At 39.6% G+C, this 15732-nt stretch overlaps 1 protein-coding gene across 1 annotated transcript in view; it reads left to right on the plus strand.

Annotated features, from left to right (window-relative positions):
• The first annotated feature begins 862 nt into the window (after positions 1 to 862).
• Positions 863 to 15732, plus strand: part of LOC123593056 (olfactory receptor 1J2) — a 33122-nt gene continuing 18252 nt past the window's right edge. The window contains exon 1 of the mRNA XM_045468581.1: positions 863 to 1355. Within this exon, the coding sequence (XP_045324537.1) occupies positions 863 to 1355 (493 nt within the window). The remainder of the gene's footprint in view (positions 1356 to 15732) is intronic.

Here is a 15732-nt window from a genome sequence, read left to right on the forward strand (position 1 = left end):
TTAAAGAACAGACTGATGGCTATATTACAAGTATGTCATTAGATCTATGTTATTGACAAAAATTCTTGTCCTTAAATCCTTTGCCTTGACTAGTTGCACATATGTTTCTACCAAGCCTCCAGATCTTGATTTCTGGGAGATCCAGGGCAGACCACTGAGTTGCCTTATCTTTTTTTTTTTTTTTTTTCAACTTTTATTTATTTTTGGGACAGAGAGAGACAGAGCATGAACGGGGGAGGGGCAGAGAGAGAGGGAGACACAGAATCGGAAACAGGCTCCAGGCTCTGAGCCATCAGCCCAGAGCCCGACGCGGGGCTCGAACTCACGGACCGCGAGATCGTGACCTGGCTGAAGTCGGACGCTTAACCGACTGTGCCACCCAGGCGCCCCGAGTTGCCTTATCTTGATCCAATCCATGGAAATAAAGTAGTAGCCAAATCACATGTGAGAGGCATGGGGAAGGTTAAGAAATGCCAAAAGACCAAATGGAGACCCTCCACTAGGACTTCTCAAAGCTTACTGATTTAGCCTTGCACCCTAATTTCCTAATCTCAGATTTCTATCATGAACTCCTGGAATCCTCAAGTTAGAATCTGATATGGTTTGACCATCATTCTGATGTTTGAAGGATTCTCCAAAAGGGACTGTTGGTTTCTAGGTGGACACATAATATCCGATGTCAGACCATCACTAGCCCATTAGTGGGGCAAACAGTGTGAGTTATTGAGGTTAAAATTCATGTACTGACTAATTCAAAACCATGTTTCCATAATGTGATAGTCACAATGATTTCTCATTCTTTCACATACCCATCTCCACCCCCTCCCCGCCCCGCCTATCTCCAGCAAAAGAGAAGGAGAGCATGAAGAAGGATAATCAGAGCAGTGTGTCTGAGTTCCTCCTCCTGGGGCTCCCCATGTGGACAGAGAAGCAAGGCATATACTACACTCTTTTCCTGGCCATGTACCTGACCACAGTGCTAGGGAACCTGCTCATCATCCTGCTTATCAGGCTGGACTCTCGCCTCCACACCCCCATGTATTTCTTCCTCAGCCACTTGGCCTTCACTGACATCTCTTTCTCATCAGTCACAGCTCCAAAGATGCTCATGAACATGCAAACACAGAGTCAATCCATCTCATATGCTGGATGCATTTCCCAGCTGTATTTCTTCTTATTTTGGGGGGATCTTGACAGCTTCCTTCTCACATCAATGGCATATGACAGGTACGTGGCCATCTGTCACCCCCTCCACTACACCACCATCATGAGTCAGAACTTGTGTTTCCTGCTAGTAATTGTGTCCTGGGTCCTCTCCTGTGCTAGTGCCCTTTTGCACACCCTCCTCCTGACTCGTCTCTCTTTCCGTGGAGACAATTCTCTCCCTCACTTCTTCTGTGACCTCTCTGCCTTACTTAAGCTCTCCAGCTCAGATACCACAGTCAATGAGCTGGTTATCTTAACTGTAGGAGTGATGGTCATTACCCTGCCATTAATATGCATCCTGGTCTCTTATGGCCACATTGGAGCCACTATCCTGAAGGTCCCCTTGACCAAGGGAATCTGTAAAGCTCTGTCCACATGCGGTTCTCACCTTTCTGTGGTGTCTCTGTACTATGGAGCAATTATTGGACTGTACTTCTTTCCCTCATCCGATAACTCCAATGACAAGGATGTCGTTGTGGCTGTATTGTACACTCTGGTCACTCCCATGCTAAATCCCTTTATCTACAGTCTGAGAAATCGAGATATGAAAGGAGCGCTAGGACATCTACTCAATAAAGGACTATTTTCACCATGTTGAGCACTGTTTTTCCTACTAATTGAATATAAGCATGCAATGTGAATATCCTTTCTTTGAATAGTTGCTTTTTAGTGAATCTTGATGTGGCACTTTCTTCAGCCTCTTTTTCAGCTTTGACTTAGTTTTCTTCTCTGTTTAGTTTCTTTGTTCATTTCAGAGTCATAGGAAAAAACATATCTACACGACCATCTTTTCTTAAATGTTTTTTTTCTTCTTTTTCATATGGTATTCCCTGATCTACACTCATTTTAAATGTTTATGCAGTTGTAGCTTTCATTCTTTTTACTTTTTATTTTTAAAAATAATTTACAAACTTTATATAGCAAAGCTTTTCCCTTCTCAAGATAACAACATTATTCCTTCTGGCAATTTCATGATTTTGTTTTTGGATTTAATTTTGTAATACATTTGAAATTCATTATGAATGACATTAATTAGAAATTGAGTTTTAGTTTTGTTACCAGTTTCTTATCAGTTGTCCAAATTTTGGTTTTCAGTTATGGTTATAGAGTGATGGTAACATAATACATCACCGTTTTTTTTCCCTTAAGTTGAGTGGATCTAGTCACAAATTGAAATGAACTGTTTTTTTGTAAAAGGCAAAAAAAAAAAAAAAAAAAAAAAAGTCTAGAAAGGTCTGGTACAGGCCCCCAATGGTGAATTCAAACTTGATGGGAGCTGTCTGTGTCTTGGGATGGCCAATTAGAAGTGAAATGTGCTAGTGAGAGTAGAGATTTTGAAGTGGTTTTCCAAGTGACCATGTGACTATGACAACCAGTCCGGTGTAAGAGAGTTCAGCCTTCCAAGATATGGGACTAAGAATTCCTAGGAGGAATATCAAAAACCTAGACATGAAGTGAACTTAGACAGTACTGCATCCAAACATATCTGAATTTTTTAAAAAGCACACCCTTGTCCCATGTACATAAATATAGTGTCCTATGTTTCCATCTGAAATGTTGATGTTGCTTTCAGTCCTTGAGAAACTACCTCTGCTCAAGGCAGATATAGCTAACTAATTTCATTGCTACAAGCTGATAACTGTGACAAATATTTCCATATTTAGTATTTCATTTAATGCTGATAATTGGTATAAAAGAGGGAATTCATATTAAGACAGGCTTAGTAAGTAGCCCAGTGCCACTCAACCAGCAATGTTTAGTAGAAGTGATACTTAAAATGCTCTATGTGTGAGGTCCATCCTGAGTTCTTAAATCATTTGAATATTTTTCAAACTTGAGTAACATTTTTACCCATTTTACTGTAAATTTTATTTCAACTTTAAAAAATGTTGAAATAGCATACAAAAAAGCATATATGATTATATATATATATATAGTTTGAATATGTATGTACATAAACATGGTATGTTGTATGTGTGAATATGTGGGTATGTGTCTATATATACATATAATCACACCTTAAAGAATATGAAAAGAAACATTCATTTAACAATCTCTAGGCTTAGGTGGTAGAAAACTAACAATTTGTTGAAGTCCCTTGTCTCGTCTGCAACTGTATCTTCCTGTCCTGTTTAAAGTGCCTAATACTTTTTACATAATACCCGTTAAGTATGTATACATATGTATATGCATAGAACTATGTCTTAATGTTCATAGTGTTTTGTTGTAGTATTAGGACTATGGATGATTATTATTTTCTTCTTTATATTTTTCAGTGTTGTTTTAATTTTTGATGGCATGTATTAGTTTTATAACTGGAAAAATATTCTTTTCATTTTGGAAAAAAACAGATAATTTTTAACTTCCAGGAAAAAAGGAAGTATCCCATATTTTTAATATTTCAATATTTCCTACTTTTATTTCAAGAAGACATCCACTGTATGTTAACTAATTTGAATTTAAATAAATAAATTTAAAAAAATAAAGAAGACATCCAGATGGCTCACAGACGCATGAAAAGATGCTCAACATCAATCATCATCAGAGAAGTACAAATCTAAACTATGATGAGATACTACCTCACACTTGTCAGAATGGCTAAAATTAACAATACAAGTAACACCAGGTGTTGGCAAGGATGTGGAGACAGGGGAACTCTCTTGCACTGTTGGTGGGAATGCAAACTGGTGCAGCCACTCTAGAGAACAGAATGGTGTTCCTCAAAGAGTTAAAAAATAGAATACCCTATGATCAAGGAAATGCACTACTAGGTATTTACTCAAAGGATACAAAAATACAGATTCAAAGGGGTACATGCACACTGATAGTTTATAGCAGCATTATCAACAATAGCTATGCTATGGAGACAGCCCAAATGTCCATTGACTGATGAATAGATAAAGGAGATGTGGTATATATGTGCAATGGAATATCACTCAGCCGACAAAAAGAATGAAATCTTGGCATTTGCAATGATGTGGTTGGAGCTAGAGAGTACTATGTTAAGTGAAATAAGTCCATCAGAGAAAGACAAATGCCATATAATTTCTCTTATATGTGGAATTTAATAAAGCAGATGAACATATGAGGGGGGGAGGAGAGGGAAACAAACCATAAGAGACTCTTAAAGACAGAGAACCAACTGAGGGTTAATGGAGGGAGGTGGGTGGAGGAAGAGCTAGACAGGTGATGGGTATTAAGGAGGGCACTTGTTATGATGAGCACTGGGTATTGTATGTAAGTGATGAATCACTGAATTCTACTCACAAAACCAATATTGCACTGTATGTTAACTAACTAAAATTTAAATAAAAATTTGAAAACAAAAATTATAAAGTTTTAGCACATCTATATTGTTCCTTCAATTTAGCCTGCTCTAGAGCTGCATATAAATTAAATAATAATATATTTATTCTTCCAGGTTTCGCCTTTGTTGTCTGGAATGATCCTTGTGATGAGAACTCTGTCATATTGTATTACATTCCACGGTGAGATTATCACACACTTGTCTTTTCTATTTTTTATGGCTATTATGTTTGTTTTCAGCATTTTGCTATGATGAGCAATGGTGCTGCAAGCGTTCTTGTTCATCATCTAGTGCATATATGCAAGAGATTCTGTAAATTATATACTCAGAAGAATTAATGGATTTGTAGTCATTATTCTATGCAACTACTACTGCTAAACTCTTCTATAAAGTAGTTGTACCAAGAAACCAGTGTGGGGGAGCCTGGGTGGCTCAGCCAGTTAAACATCTGACATCAGTTCAGGCCATGACTTCACAGTTTGTGAGTTCGAGCCCCGCATTGGGCTGTGCTGTCAGTTCAGAGCCTGGAGCCTGCTTTGGATTCTGTGTCTCCTTCTCTCTCCACACCTCCCCCGCTCACGCTCTGTCTTTGTCTCTCAAAAAATGAATAAACGTCAAAAAAAAAAAAAAAAGAAAAAAAAGAAACTATTGTGAAAAGGCTACATACTACATGATTCCAACTAATGACATTTTGGAGAAGGCAAACTATAGAGCCAACAAAAGATCAGTCATTGCCAGGGATCAGGGCTTAATGCAGACAAAGGTAAATGCATACAGCAAGGGGATTAAAAAAATTGTTTTAATGTTTATTTATTTTTGAGAGACAGAGAGCAACAGAGTGTGAGCAGGGGAGGGGCAGAAAGAGAGAGAAAGACAGAATCTGAGAGGCTCCAGGCTCTGAGCTGTCAGCACAGAGCCTGACGGGGCTCGAACTCACAAGCCTTGAGATCATGACCTGAGCCAAAGTTGGACGCTTAACCAACTGAGCCACCCAGGCGCTCTGTGAGGGGATTTTTAAAAAGAAAAAAAAAATAACTTTTTTATTTATTAAAGTGTCACATACTTGACAATGTGTTACATTTTTATATAAAATTTTAAAACTTGACAGATCATAACAACTTTAAATAGGAAGATGGCGGTGTAGGAGGACGCTGGGCTCACCGCGTCCTGATGATCACTAAGATTCTACCCACATCTGCCTAAATAACCCAGAAAACCGCCAGAAGACTAGCAGAATGGACTCTCTGGAGCCAAGCATAGACAAGAGGCCCCTGGAAGAAGGCAGGAAGGGCATAGAGGCCATATGTACTACACGGACTGGCGGGAGGGAGCCGGGAGAGTGGAGGGGCAGCCAGTCCACCCGGCAAGGCAGAGGTCCCGAGTCTGGCTTGCAAAAGCAGAGGGGCCAGACTGCGTGAGTTCTGACAGCCAGCGGGACTTAACGTCTGGAATGTTATAAGTCAAGAGCTCTGCTCGGAGAGCGGGAGGGTGAGAGGACACCGGGAGGGAGAGTTGTTGAGCCCCTGAAGACAGACCTCAACTCGGCAGGGAAGAAAGGCACTGGCAAACACCATCTCCCTTGCCCATCCCCCAGCCAAAATCCCAAAGGGAACCAGTTCCCATCACTGAACTTGCTCGCACAGCGCAAACTCCCAACGCTGTGCTTCTGTGGATCCATCCCTCTGACGGGCCTGCTTACCTCCCTCCCGGTGCTGCACGGCCCCTCCTGCAGGGGGCCACCTATGGCAGAGCAAGCTAAGGCTGACACTCCCACCCCTGTGCACCTTGCAGATCCACCCTGGCTAATATGCCAGATCCCATCAAAGCAGCACCAGAAGCCTGGTAGTGTGCAAGTAGCCCAGACAGGGGCCAAACCACTCCACAGTGAGTCCTGCCCCTGGGAGAGGGGAAGATAAGGTACACACCAGTCTGACTGTGGCCCCAGCGGTGGGCTGGGGGCAGACATCTGGTCTGACTGCGGCCCTGCCCACCAACACAAGTTACTCCAGACAGCACAGGGGAAGTGCTCTGCAGTTCCACGCGATGCCAGGAACTATCCAAAATAATGAAATGGAAGAATTATCCTCAAAAGAAACTCCAGGAAGTAGCAACAGCTAATGAATTGATCAAAAACAATTTAAGCAATATAACGGAACAAGAATTTAGAATAATAGTCATGAAATTAATCGCTGGGCTTGAAAACAGTATAGACGACAGAAGAGAAGCTATTGCTATAGAGATCAAGGGACTAAGAAATAGTCATGAGGAGCTAAAAATGCAATAAATGAGGCACAAAATAAAATACAGGCGACCACAGCTCGGATTGAAGAGGCAGAGGAGAGAATAGGTGAATTAGAAGATAAAATTATGGAAAAAGAGGAAGCTGAGAAAAAGAGAGATAAAAAAAAATCCAGGAGTATGAGGGGAGAGTTAGAGAACTAAGTGATGAAATGAAATGGAACAATATCTATATAATAGGAATTCCAGAAGAGGAAGAGAGAGAGAAGGGGGCTGAAGGTGTACTTGAACAAATCATAGCTGAGAACTTCCCTGATCTGGGGAAGGAAAAAGGCATTGAAATCCAACAGGCAGGGAGAACTCCCTTCAGACGTAACTTGAATCGATCTTCTGCACGACATATCATAGTGAAACCGGCAAAACACAAGGACAAAGAGAAAATTCTGAAAGCAGCTAGGGATAAACATGCTCTAACATATAAAGGGAGACTGATAAGACTAGTGGCAGACCTATCTACTGAAACTCGGCAGGCCAGAAAGGAATGGCAGGAAATCTTCAATATGGTAAACAGAAAAAATATGCAGCCAAGAATCCTTTATCCAGCAAGTCTGTCATTCAGAATACAAGGAGAGATAAAGGTTTTCCCAAACAAACAAAAACTGAAGGAATTCATCACCACTAAACCAGCCCTACAAGAGGTCCTAAGGGGGATTCTGTGAGTGAAATGTTGCAAGGACCACAAAGTACCAGAGACATCACTACAAGCATGAAACCTACAGACATCACAATGACTCTAAACCCATATCTTTCTATAATAACACTGAATGTAAATGGACTAAATGCTCCAACCAAAAGACATAGGGTATCAGAAGGGATAAAAAAAAAAAAAAAAACAAGACCCATCTATTTGCTGCCTACAAGAGACTCATTTTAGACCTGAGGACACCTTCAGATTGAAAGTGAGGGGATGGAGAACTATCTATCATGCCACTGGAAGTCAAAAGAAAGCTGGAGTAGCCATACTTATATCAGACAAACCAGACTTTCAATTAAAGGCTGTAACAAGAGATGAAGAAGGGCATTATATAATAATTACAGGGTCTATCCATCAGGAAGAGCTAACAATTATAAATGTCTATGTGCTGAATACCGGAGCCCCCAAATATATAAAACAATCAATCACAAATATAAGCAACCTTATTGATAAGAATGTGGTAATTGCAGGGGACTTTAATACCCCACTTACAACAATGGATAGATCATCTAGACACAGGGCAGGAGAAGAAAAACAATAAAGATCAGAGCTGAAATAAACAATATAGAATCTAAAAAAACTGGAGAGCAAATCAATGAAACCAAGAGTTGGTTTTTTGAAAAATAAACAAAATTGATAAACCTCTAGCCAGGCTTCTCAAAAAGAAAAGGGAGATGACCCAAATAGATAAAATCACGAATGAAAATGGAATTATGACAACTAATCCCTCAGAAATACAAGCAATTATAGGGAATACTATGAACAATTATATACCAACAAACTGGACAACCTGGAAGAAATAGACAAATTCCTAAGCACCCACCCACTCCCAAAACTCAAACAGAAGAATAGAAAACTTAAACAGACCCATAACCAGCAAAGAAATTGAATCAGTTATCAAAAATCTCCCAACAAATAAGAGTCCAGGACCAGATGGCTTCCCAGGGGAATTCTACCAGACATTTAAAGCAGAGATAATACCTATCCTTCTCAAGCTGTTACAAAAAATAGAAAGGGAAGGAAAACTTCCAGACTCATTCTATGAAGCCAGCATTCCTTTGATTCTGAAACCAGAGACCCAGCAAAAAAGAGAACTACAGGCCAATATCCCTGATGAATATGGATGCAAAAATTCTCAATAAGATACTAGCAGATCAAATTCAACAGCATGTTAAAAGAATTATCCACCATGATCAAGTGGGATTCATTCCTGGGATGCAGGGCTGGTTCAACTTTCGCAAATCAATCAATGAAATACATCACATTAATAAAAGAAAAGATAAGAACCATATGATCCTGTCAATTGATGCAGAAAAAGCATTTGACAAAATTCAGCACCCTTTCTTAATAAAAACCTTTGAGACAGTCGGGATAGAAGGAACATACTTAAACATCATCAAAGCCATTTATGAAAAGCCCACAGCTAATATCATCCTCAATGGGGAAAAACAGAGCTTCTTCCCTGAGATCAGGAACATGACAGGGATGTCCACTCTCACCGCTGTTGTTTAATATAGTGTTGGAATTTCTAGCATCAGCAATCAGACAACAAAAGAAAATCAAAGGCATAAAAATTGGCAATGAAGTCAAGTTTCACTTTTTGCAGATGACATATTATACATGGAAAACTCAATAACCTCTATCAAAAGTCTGCTAGGACTGATACATGAATTCAGCAAAGTTGCAGGATACAAAATCAATGTACAGAAATCAGTTGCATTCTTATACACTAATAATAAAACAACAGAAAGACAAATAAAGAAACTGATCCCATTCACAATTGCACCAAGAATCACAAAATTCCTAGGAATAAACCTAACCAAAGATAAAAAAGATCTGTATGCTGAAAACTATAGAAAGCTTATGAGGGAAATTGAAGGAGATATAAAGAAATGAAAAAACATTCTGTGCTCATGGATTGGAAGAATAAATATTGTTAAAATATCAATACTACCCAAAGCTATCTACACATTCAATGCAATCCCAATCAGAATTGCACCAGCATTCTTCTTGAAGCTAGAACAAGCAATCCTGAAATTTGTATGGAACTACAAAAGGCCCTGAATAGCCAAAGTAATTTTGAAGAGAAGACCAAAGGGGGAGGCATCACAATTCCAGACTTTAGCCTCTACTACAAAGCTGTAATCATCAAGACAGCATGGTAATGGCACAAAAACAGACACATACCAATGGAAAAGAATAGAAACCCCAGAACTGGACCATGCAAAAGTATGGCCACTAATCTTTGACAAAGCAGGAAAGAACATCCAATGGAAAAAAGACAGTCTCTTCAACAAATGGTGCTGGGAGAACTGGACAGTAACATGCAGAAGAATGAACCTAGACCACCTTCTTACACCATTCACAAAAATAAACTCAAAATGGATAAAGGACCTGAATGTGAGACAGGAAATCATCAAAACCCTAGAGGAGAAAGCAGGAAAAAACCTCTCTGACCTCAGCCGCAGCAAATTCTTACTTGACACATCCCCAAAGGCAAGGGAATTAAAAGCAAAAATGAACTATTGGGACCTCATCAAGATAAAAAGCTTCTGCACTGCAAAGGAAACAATCAACAAAACTAAAAGGCAACCAACGGAATGGGAAAAGACATTTGCAAATGACTTATCGGACAAAGGGCTAGTATCCAAAATCTATAAAGAGCTCACCAAACTCCACACCTGAAAAACAAATAATCCAGTGAAGAAATGGGCAGAAAACATGAATAGACACTTCTCTAAAGAAGACATCCAGATGGCCAACAGGCACATGAAATGATTCTCAACGTCTCTCCTCATCAGGCAAATACAAATCAAAACCACACTCAGATACCACCTCCCGCCAGTCAGAGTGGCTAAAATGAACAAATCAGGAGACTATAGATGCTGGAGAGGATGTGGAGAAACAGGAACCCTCTTGCACTGTTGGTGGGAATCCAAATTGGTGCAGCCGCTCTGGAAAACAGTGTGGAGGTCCCCCCCCCCCCAATTAAAAATAGATCTACTCTATGACCAAGCAGTAGCACTGCTAGGAATTTACCCAAGGGATACAGGAGTGCTGATGCATAGGGGCACTTGTACTCTGATGTTTATAGCAGCACTTTCAACAATAGCCAAATTATGGAAAGAGCCTAAATGTCCATCAACTGATGAATGGATAAAGAAATTGTGGTTTATATACACAATGGAGTACTATGTGGCAATGAGAAAGAATGAAATATGGCCTTTTGTAGCAATGTGGATGGAACTGGAGAGTGTTATGCTAAGTGAAATAAGTCATACAGAGAGAGACAGATACCATATGTTTTCACTCTTATGTGGATCCTGAGACACTTAACAGAATACCATGGGGGAGGGGAAGGGAAAAAAAAAGAGGTTAGAGTGGGAGGGAGCCAAAACATAAGAGACTCTTAAAAACTGAGAACAAACTGAGGGTTGATGGGGGGTTGGAGGGAGGGGAGGGTGGGTGATGGGTATTGAGGAAGGCACCTTTTGGGATGAGCACTGTGTGTTGTATGGAAACCAATTTGACAATAAATTTCATATTTAAAAAAATAAAATAAAAATTTTAAACTTTGTATTCATTCCTTGAAAGTCTTTGAATACATAGAGTTGATTGTTTTTAGTGTTGTTTGAAGTAGATTCATTTCAATGTGTCTCCATATTAATAATGAAGTTTTAAAAATTAATTAATATTTGAAGAGTTCATTCTGTCTCCACTACTCTGCAATAGATGTCCTTGGCTGTAAATGAAAGTATCAATTAGGTAATTTAATCTGCACTCCAAAAAAAAAAAAAAAAAAAAGATACAGGTCAATAATGGGTAAATTTTAAGTGAAAGTGTATCAGTAAGAATTTGTTCAGGAGAGAAAAACAAAAGTTCTTGCTTATACAACTGTTGCAAGAGGTGAGGAACAGAGGTCAGGGAACTTGCACTTGAAAACTAAAAAGCCCAAAACTAAAGATTTCAGCCTGAGCATAAAATAGATGGTTTCAAAAGATTAGTGGGCAGTGGCTGCAAATCTCAAGAATCACTGAAAAACTCCTCCAAATGTCTTGGTCTGATGCATAATGCAGGTGGCTCTTAGCTCAATGGGAAACTACTGTGAAGCTTGTATCTACCCATATTTCTGGTATAATTACCTCCAGAGAATAATGGTTTCTTCTCTTGCCTTCCAAACTTCTCATGAGTTCCTCTCATTGGAAGACATTAAACATGAACAATACAGAAAAGAAAAGTCTGGAAAATGTAGCTTCTAGCCTTGCTACTGCAATTCAGGAAAAGCTTAGAAGTAGGTGTTAATAATGCAAAGTTAGCAACAGTCTAGTTAGTATATGGCATAAGGAAAAGAAAGGAGGGTTGAGTAAGAGTCTGAAAGTGTCCATATGCAAGTCCCAGAATAGGATGAGGGATGCATGGGACAGAGCCACCCTACATGAGTCCACTTTAGATCAGCGAACGTGCAACAAGCCACAGAAGCACCAGTGAGATCAGCTGAGTCCAGAAAAAAACACCATCCTAAGCTAGATCAGCCAAGCCCCAACCAACCTTCAGATTGATAAATAGCATAAATGCTTGTTGGTGAATACTGCTGGGCTATTGTGGCCAGTTGTCACCCAGCATTTTTTTGTGGCAACTGTAACTGATATACAGGGGTACAAAAAAGCCTTTATATCACAAGGACCAGTGTAAGTAACATCAGTGGAGTGCGAAAATGTATTCCTGCTATAGAAGTGAGGAGGAAGGAGTAAATATTCTTTCAAACAATAATTCAGTATATCACACTTAATACCTGGGATGTTGAATACCTACTACTCAGGAAGTGACATTTTTTTTCTGCTATTCTTTGAAATTTCATTTATTTGAGGGTTGTTTTTCTCCTCTGCTGAATAAAAACTCTTATGGATTCCATAAATTCTTTTTTAACCTTTAGATATTAAAAAGGGTAAGGATTACTTTCTACCACAAACATGTCTCAATTCTATAGTTAAATTTCCTGGAGGGGTTATGGGAGGGGGGATGGGCTAAATGGGTAAGGGGCATTAAGGAATCTACTCCTGAAATCATTGTTGCACTATATGCTAACTAATTTGGATGTAAATTAAAAAATAAAATTAAAATTAAAAAAAAATTTTCCTCATTGGATTCAGGCAGGTAAGAATCTGAAGTTCTGAAAGGAGTCATAATGGTAGATTACCTCCCCCCCCCCCCACCCCATCATTTTTCTGAAATCTAGTTGCAGTTGCTGAATCCACCCTCTGGGATAAAGCTTGAAAGAAAGAATGAACAAAGGGTGACAGTAATATGCTCCTTTGGTTGCTACCATATTAAAAAGGTTTTGACTTCTTTTGACCTGGATGATGGTTAGAACAGACTCATTCTCTTGTCCCTTCTGGGCCAGCAGACATTCAGAGTCTCCCAGGCTGCCTTCACACACATCCTCTGTGATATAACAAAAGTATATTTCTTCCTGTAATTGTTTCCCCTCAGAGCTTCTGGTTTTGTGGTTGTGCATTCCCTACAGATCTCTTCTTCTCTCTTCAAGTTTCCTAGACTTGCTCATGGGTCTTCTTGGGGAGACATGAAAATGGCTTCACATCAGTTTTCTCTCTCACATAACTCACCTATAGTCCATAGGAAACTTTTTTTTAATTGAAGTATAATTGACAAATTATGTTACATTAGTTTCGGGTGTACAGCATAGTGATTCCACAGGCAGGAAACATTTTTGCTTTTATTGACCCACCGTGAAAAGAAGTGAAGGGTATTTCCCCAACATAATTCTATTTCATAATTCAATTCCCCCTCTTTCCCTATTTCATTTTTCCTATTGCTATCATTCTCATCCAAATGAGAGAGATATATAAGACTCTCTAAATGGTTCTTTTCAAGCTTCTGCCACTAAGCTTGAAGTGAGGAGGAAAGCACCCTTTTCTCTGTTGGGAGAATTTGGGGTTCACTGTGCAGCCTTCTAAAAAAAACCCACCATCACTTTATGAGAACCTCTCATCTCTAGCTCTTAGCACTTTTTAGATCCATATCCGGGTTAAGAGGCTGATGAGTTATGAAACTGAGTACTGGGCATTTCCTATAAACATCTTCATTTTGTGTGTTACAACTCACTTTGGCATCTGGAGTCTATGGAATCTTGGTACCTCAGCTGAAACTTCTGGTTTAATATCCTGCACACACTACTCCCTCTTCCTGTCATTGCCAGGACAAGATAGAGCTTTGTGTGTTTGGATAATTCTGATTTGTTAAGTCTCAGGTAAAGTAACACCTTCCCTGGGAAGTCTTTCATATTCTCTCACACTAATTGTTTCCCCCCAAGACACAGCATTCCATATAAACAATTACATTCCTTGCCATGCTGAATCACTCTAGAGTCAGACAGCCAAGATTCAAATCTTCCTTCACTAACTGTGATGTTAAGATGCTTTTGAACATGAGCTTTCTAAAAGTATCTCTTTCTTAAATTAAAAAAAAAATTACATCCAAGTTAGTTAGCATATAGTGCAACAATGATTTCAGATTCCTTAATGCCCCTTACCCATTTAGCCCATCCCCCCTCCCACAACCCCTCCAGTAACCCTCTGTTGTTCTCCATATTTAAGAGTCTCTTATGTTTTGTCCCCTCCCTGTTTTTATATTATTTTTGCTTCCCTTCCCTTGTGTTCATCTGTTCAAAGTATCTCTTTGAGCATGAGTTTTCTCAAAATATCTCTTAGGGTTGTTGTCAGAATTAAATTAGATGACCCCAATGCATAGATTAGGCTCTTAAACCAGTATCTGAGACAACTGAGGTGACATTTATTTTGTTGCTGAATACCTGTGTGTGTTTGGAAAGAAAGGATATGTGGTCTGTATTCCAGAAGGACAAACAAGCAGTGTGTTAATTACTATGTAAGGAACGTAAAATTTACTATGTTCTTCTTGGAAGTTCTAGAAGGGCTCAAGGTCCCTGAATACCCGGATGTCTGAGTGAAGAAGGAGACATATCATCACCAAAATGGAAAATTCCTTAGAAATTGATGCATAAAAGACCAAATATATTTTATAATAATCTGAAAATCTGAGGAAAGGCCAGCCCTGATAGCTCCCATTTGATGATACCAGCCAAAGAGATACAGCATCTTCAAAGTATTTTCCAATCCCATCATCCAAGAAAAGAACAAAGTAAGTCCTATAAAGTACATCTAATTTTACTATTCTCCCCAACAGATGTAAGGATAATGTCAGCAAAGCATTTCTCAGTGACAGTGTGGAAGGAAGACAGGAGAGCTATATTTACAATAATTTGTGTTTATGTGTAATTGAAGAAATAAAATAATATGTATATTTTAAAAGAAAAGTAAGTATCAGGTGGAAGAATATGTTTTATTACTCAAGAGTTTTCTCAAGGCCCCTTTCATGTCTTTATTTCTCAGGCTGTAAATGAAAGGGTTCAACATGGGGGTGACCACTGTGTACATCAAGGAAGCAATTAGGTTTTTGTTATTGGTGTTGTTGGATGAGGGAAGAAAATATAGGCCAATAATTGCCCCATAATAGAGAGTCACTACTGAGAGATGTGATCCACAAGTGGACAAGGCTTTGCAGATGCCCTTGGTAGAAGGAACCCGGAGGATGGTGGCCCCAATATGGCCATAAGAAACCACAATGCATAAGAATGGAAGCATAATGGCTGTGAATCCTGCAGTAAAGATCACCAATTGGTTGAGGGAAGTGTCTGAGCAGGACAATTTGAGCAAGGCAGCAAGGTCACAGAAGAAGTGGGGGATGGTGTGGTCAGCACAGAAGGACAGCTGGGCTAGGAGAAGGGTATGCAAAAGAGCACAAGCACAAGCAATGACCCAGGATCCAGCCACTAGCATGACACAGATGCTCTGACTCATGACGATGGTATAATGCAGAGGGTGACAGATGGCAACATACCTGTCATAGGCCATTGAAGTGATCAAGAAACTGTCTAAATCAGCACAAAATATGAAGAAATATGTCTGTGAAATGCATCCTTCATAGGAGATGGATTTGTACTTAGCGTGCATGTTCATCAGCATCTTTGGGACAGTGACAGATGAAAAGGAAACATCAGTGAAGGCCAAGTGGCTGAGGAAGAAGTACATGGGGGTGTGGAGGCGAGAGTCCAGCCTGATGAGCAGGATGATGAGCAGGTTCCCCAGCACCGTGGTCAGGTACATGCCCAGGAACAGGGCGAAGAACATGG

This window comes from Leopardus geoffroyi, chromosome D4 (assembly GCF_018350155.1).
Source record: "Leopardus geoffroyi isolate Oge1 chromosome D4, O.geoffroyi_Oge1_pat1.0, whole genome shotgun sequence".
Lineage (NCBI taxonomy): Eukaryota > Metazoa > Chordata > Mammalia > Carnivora > Felidae > Leopardus > Leopardus geoffroyi.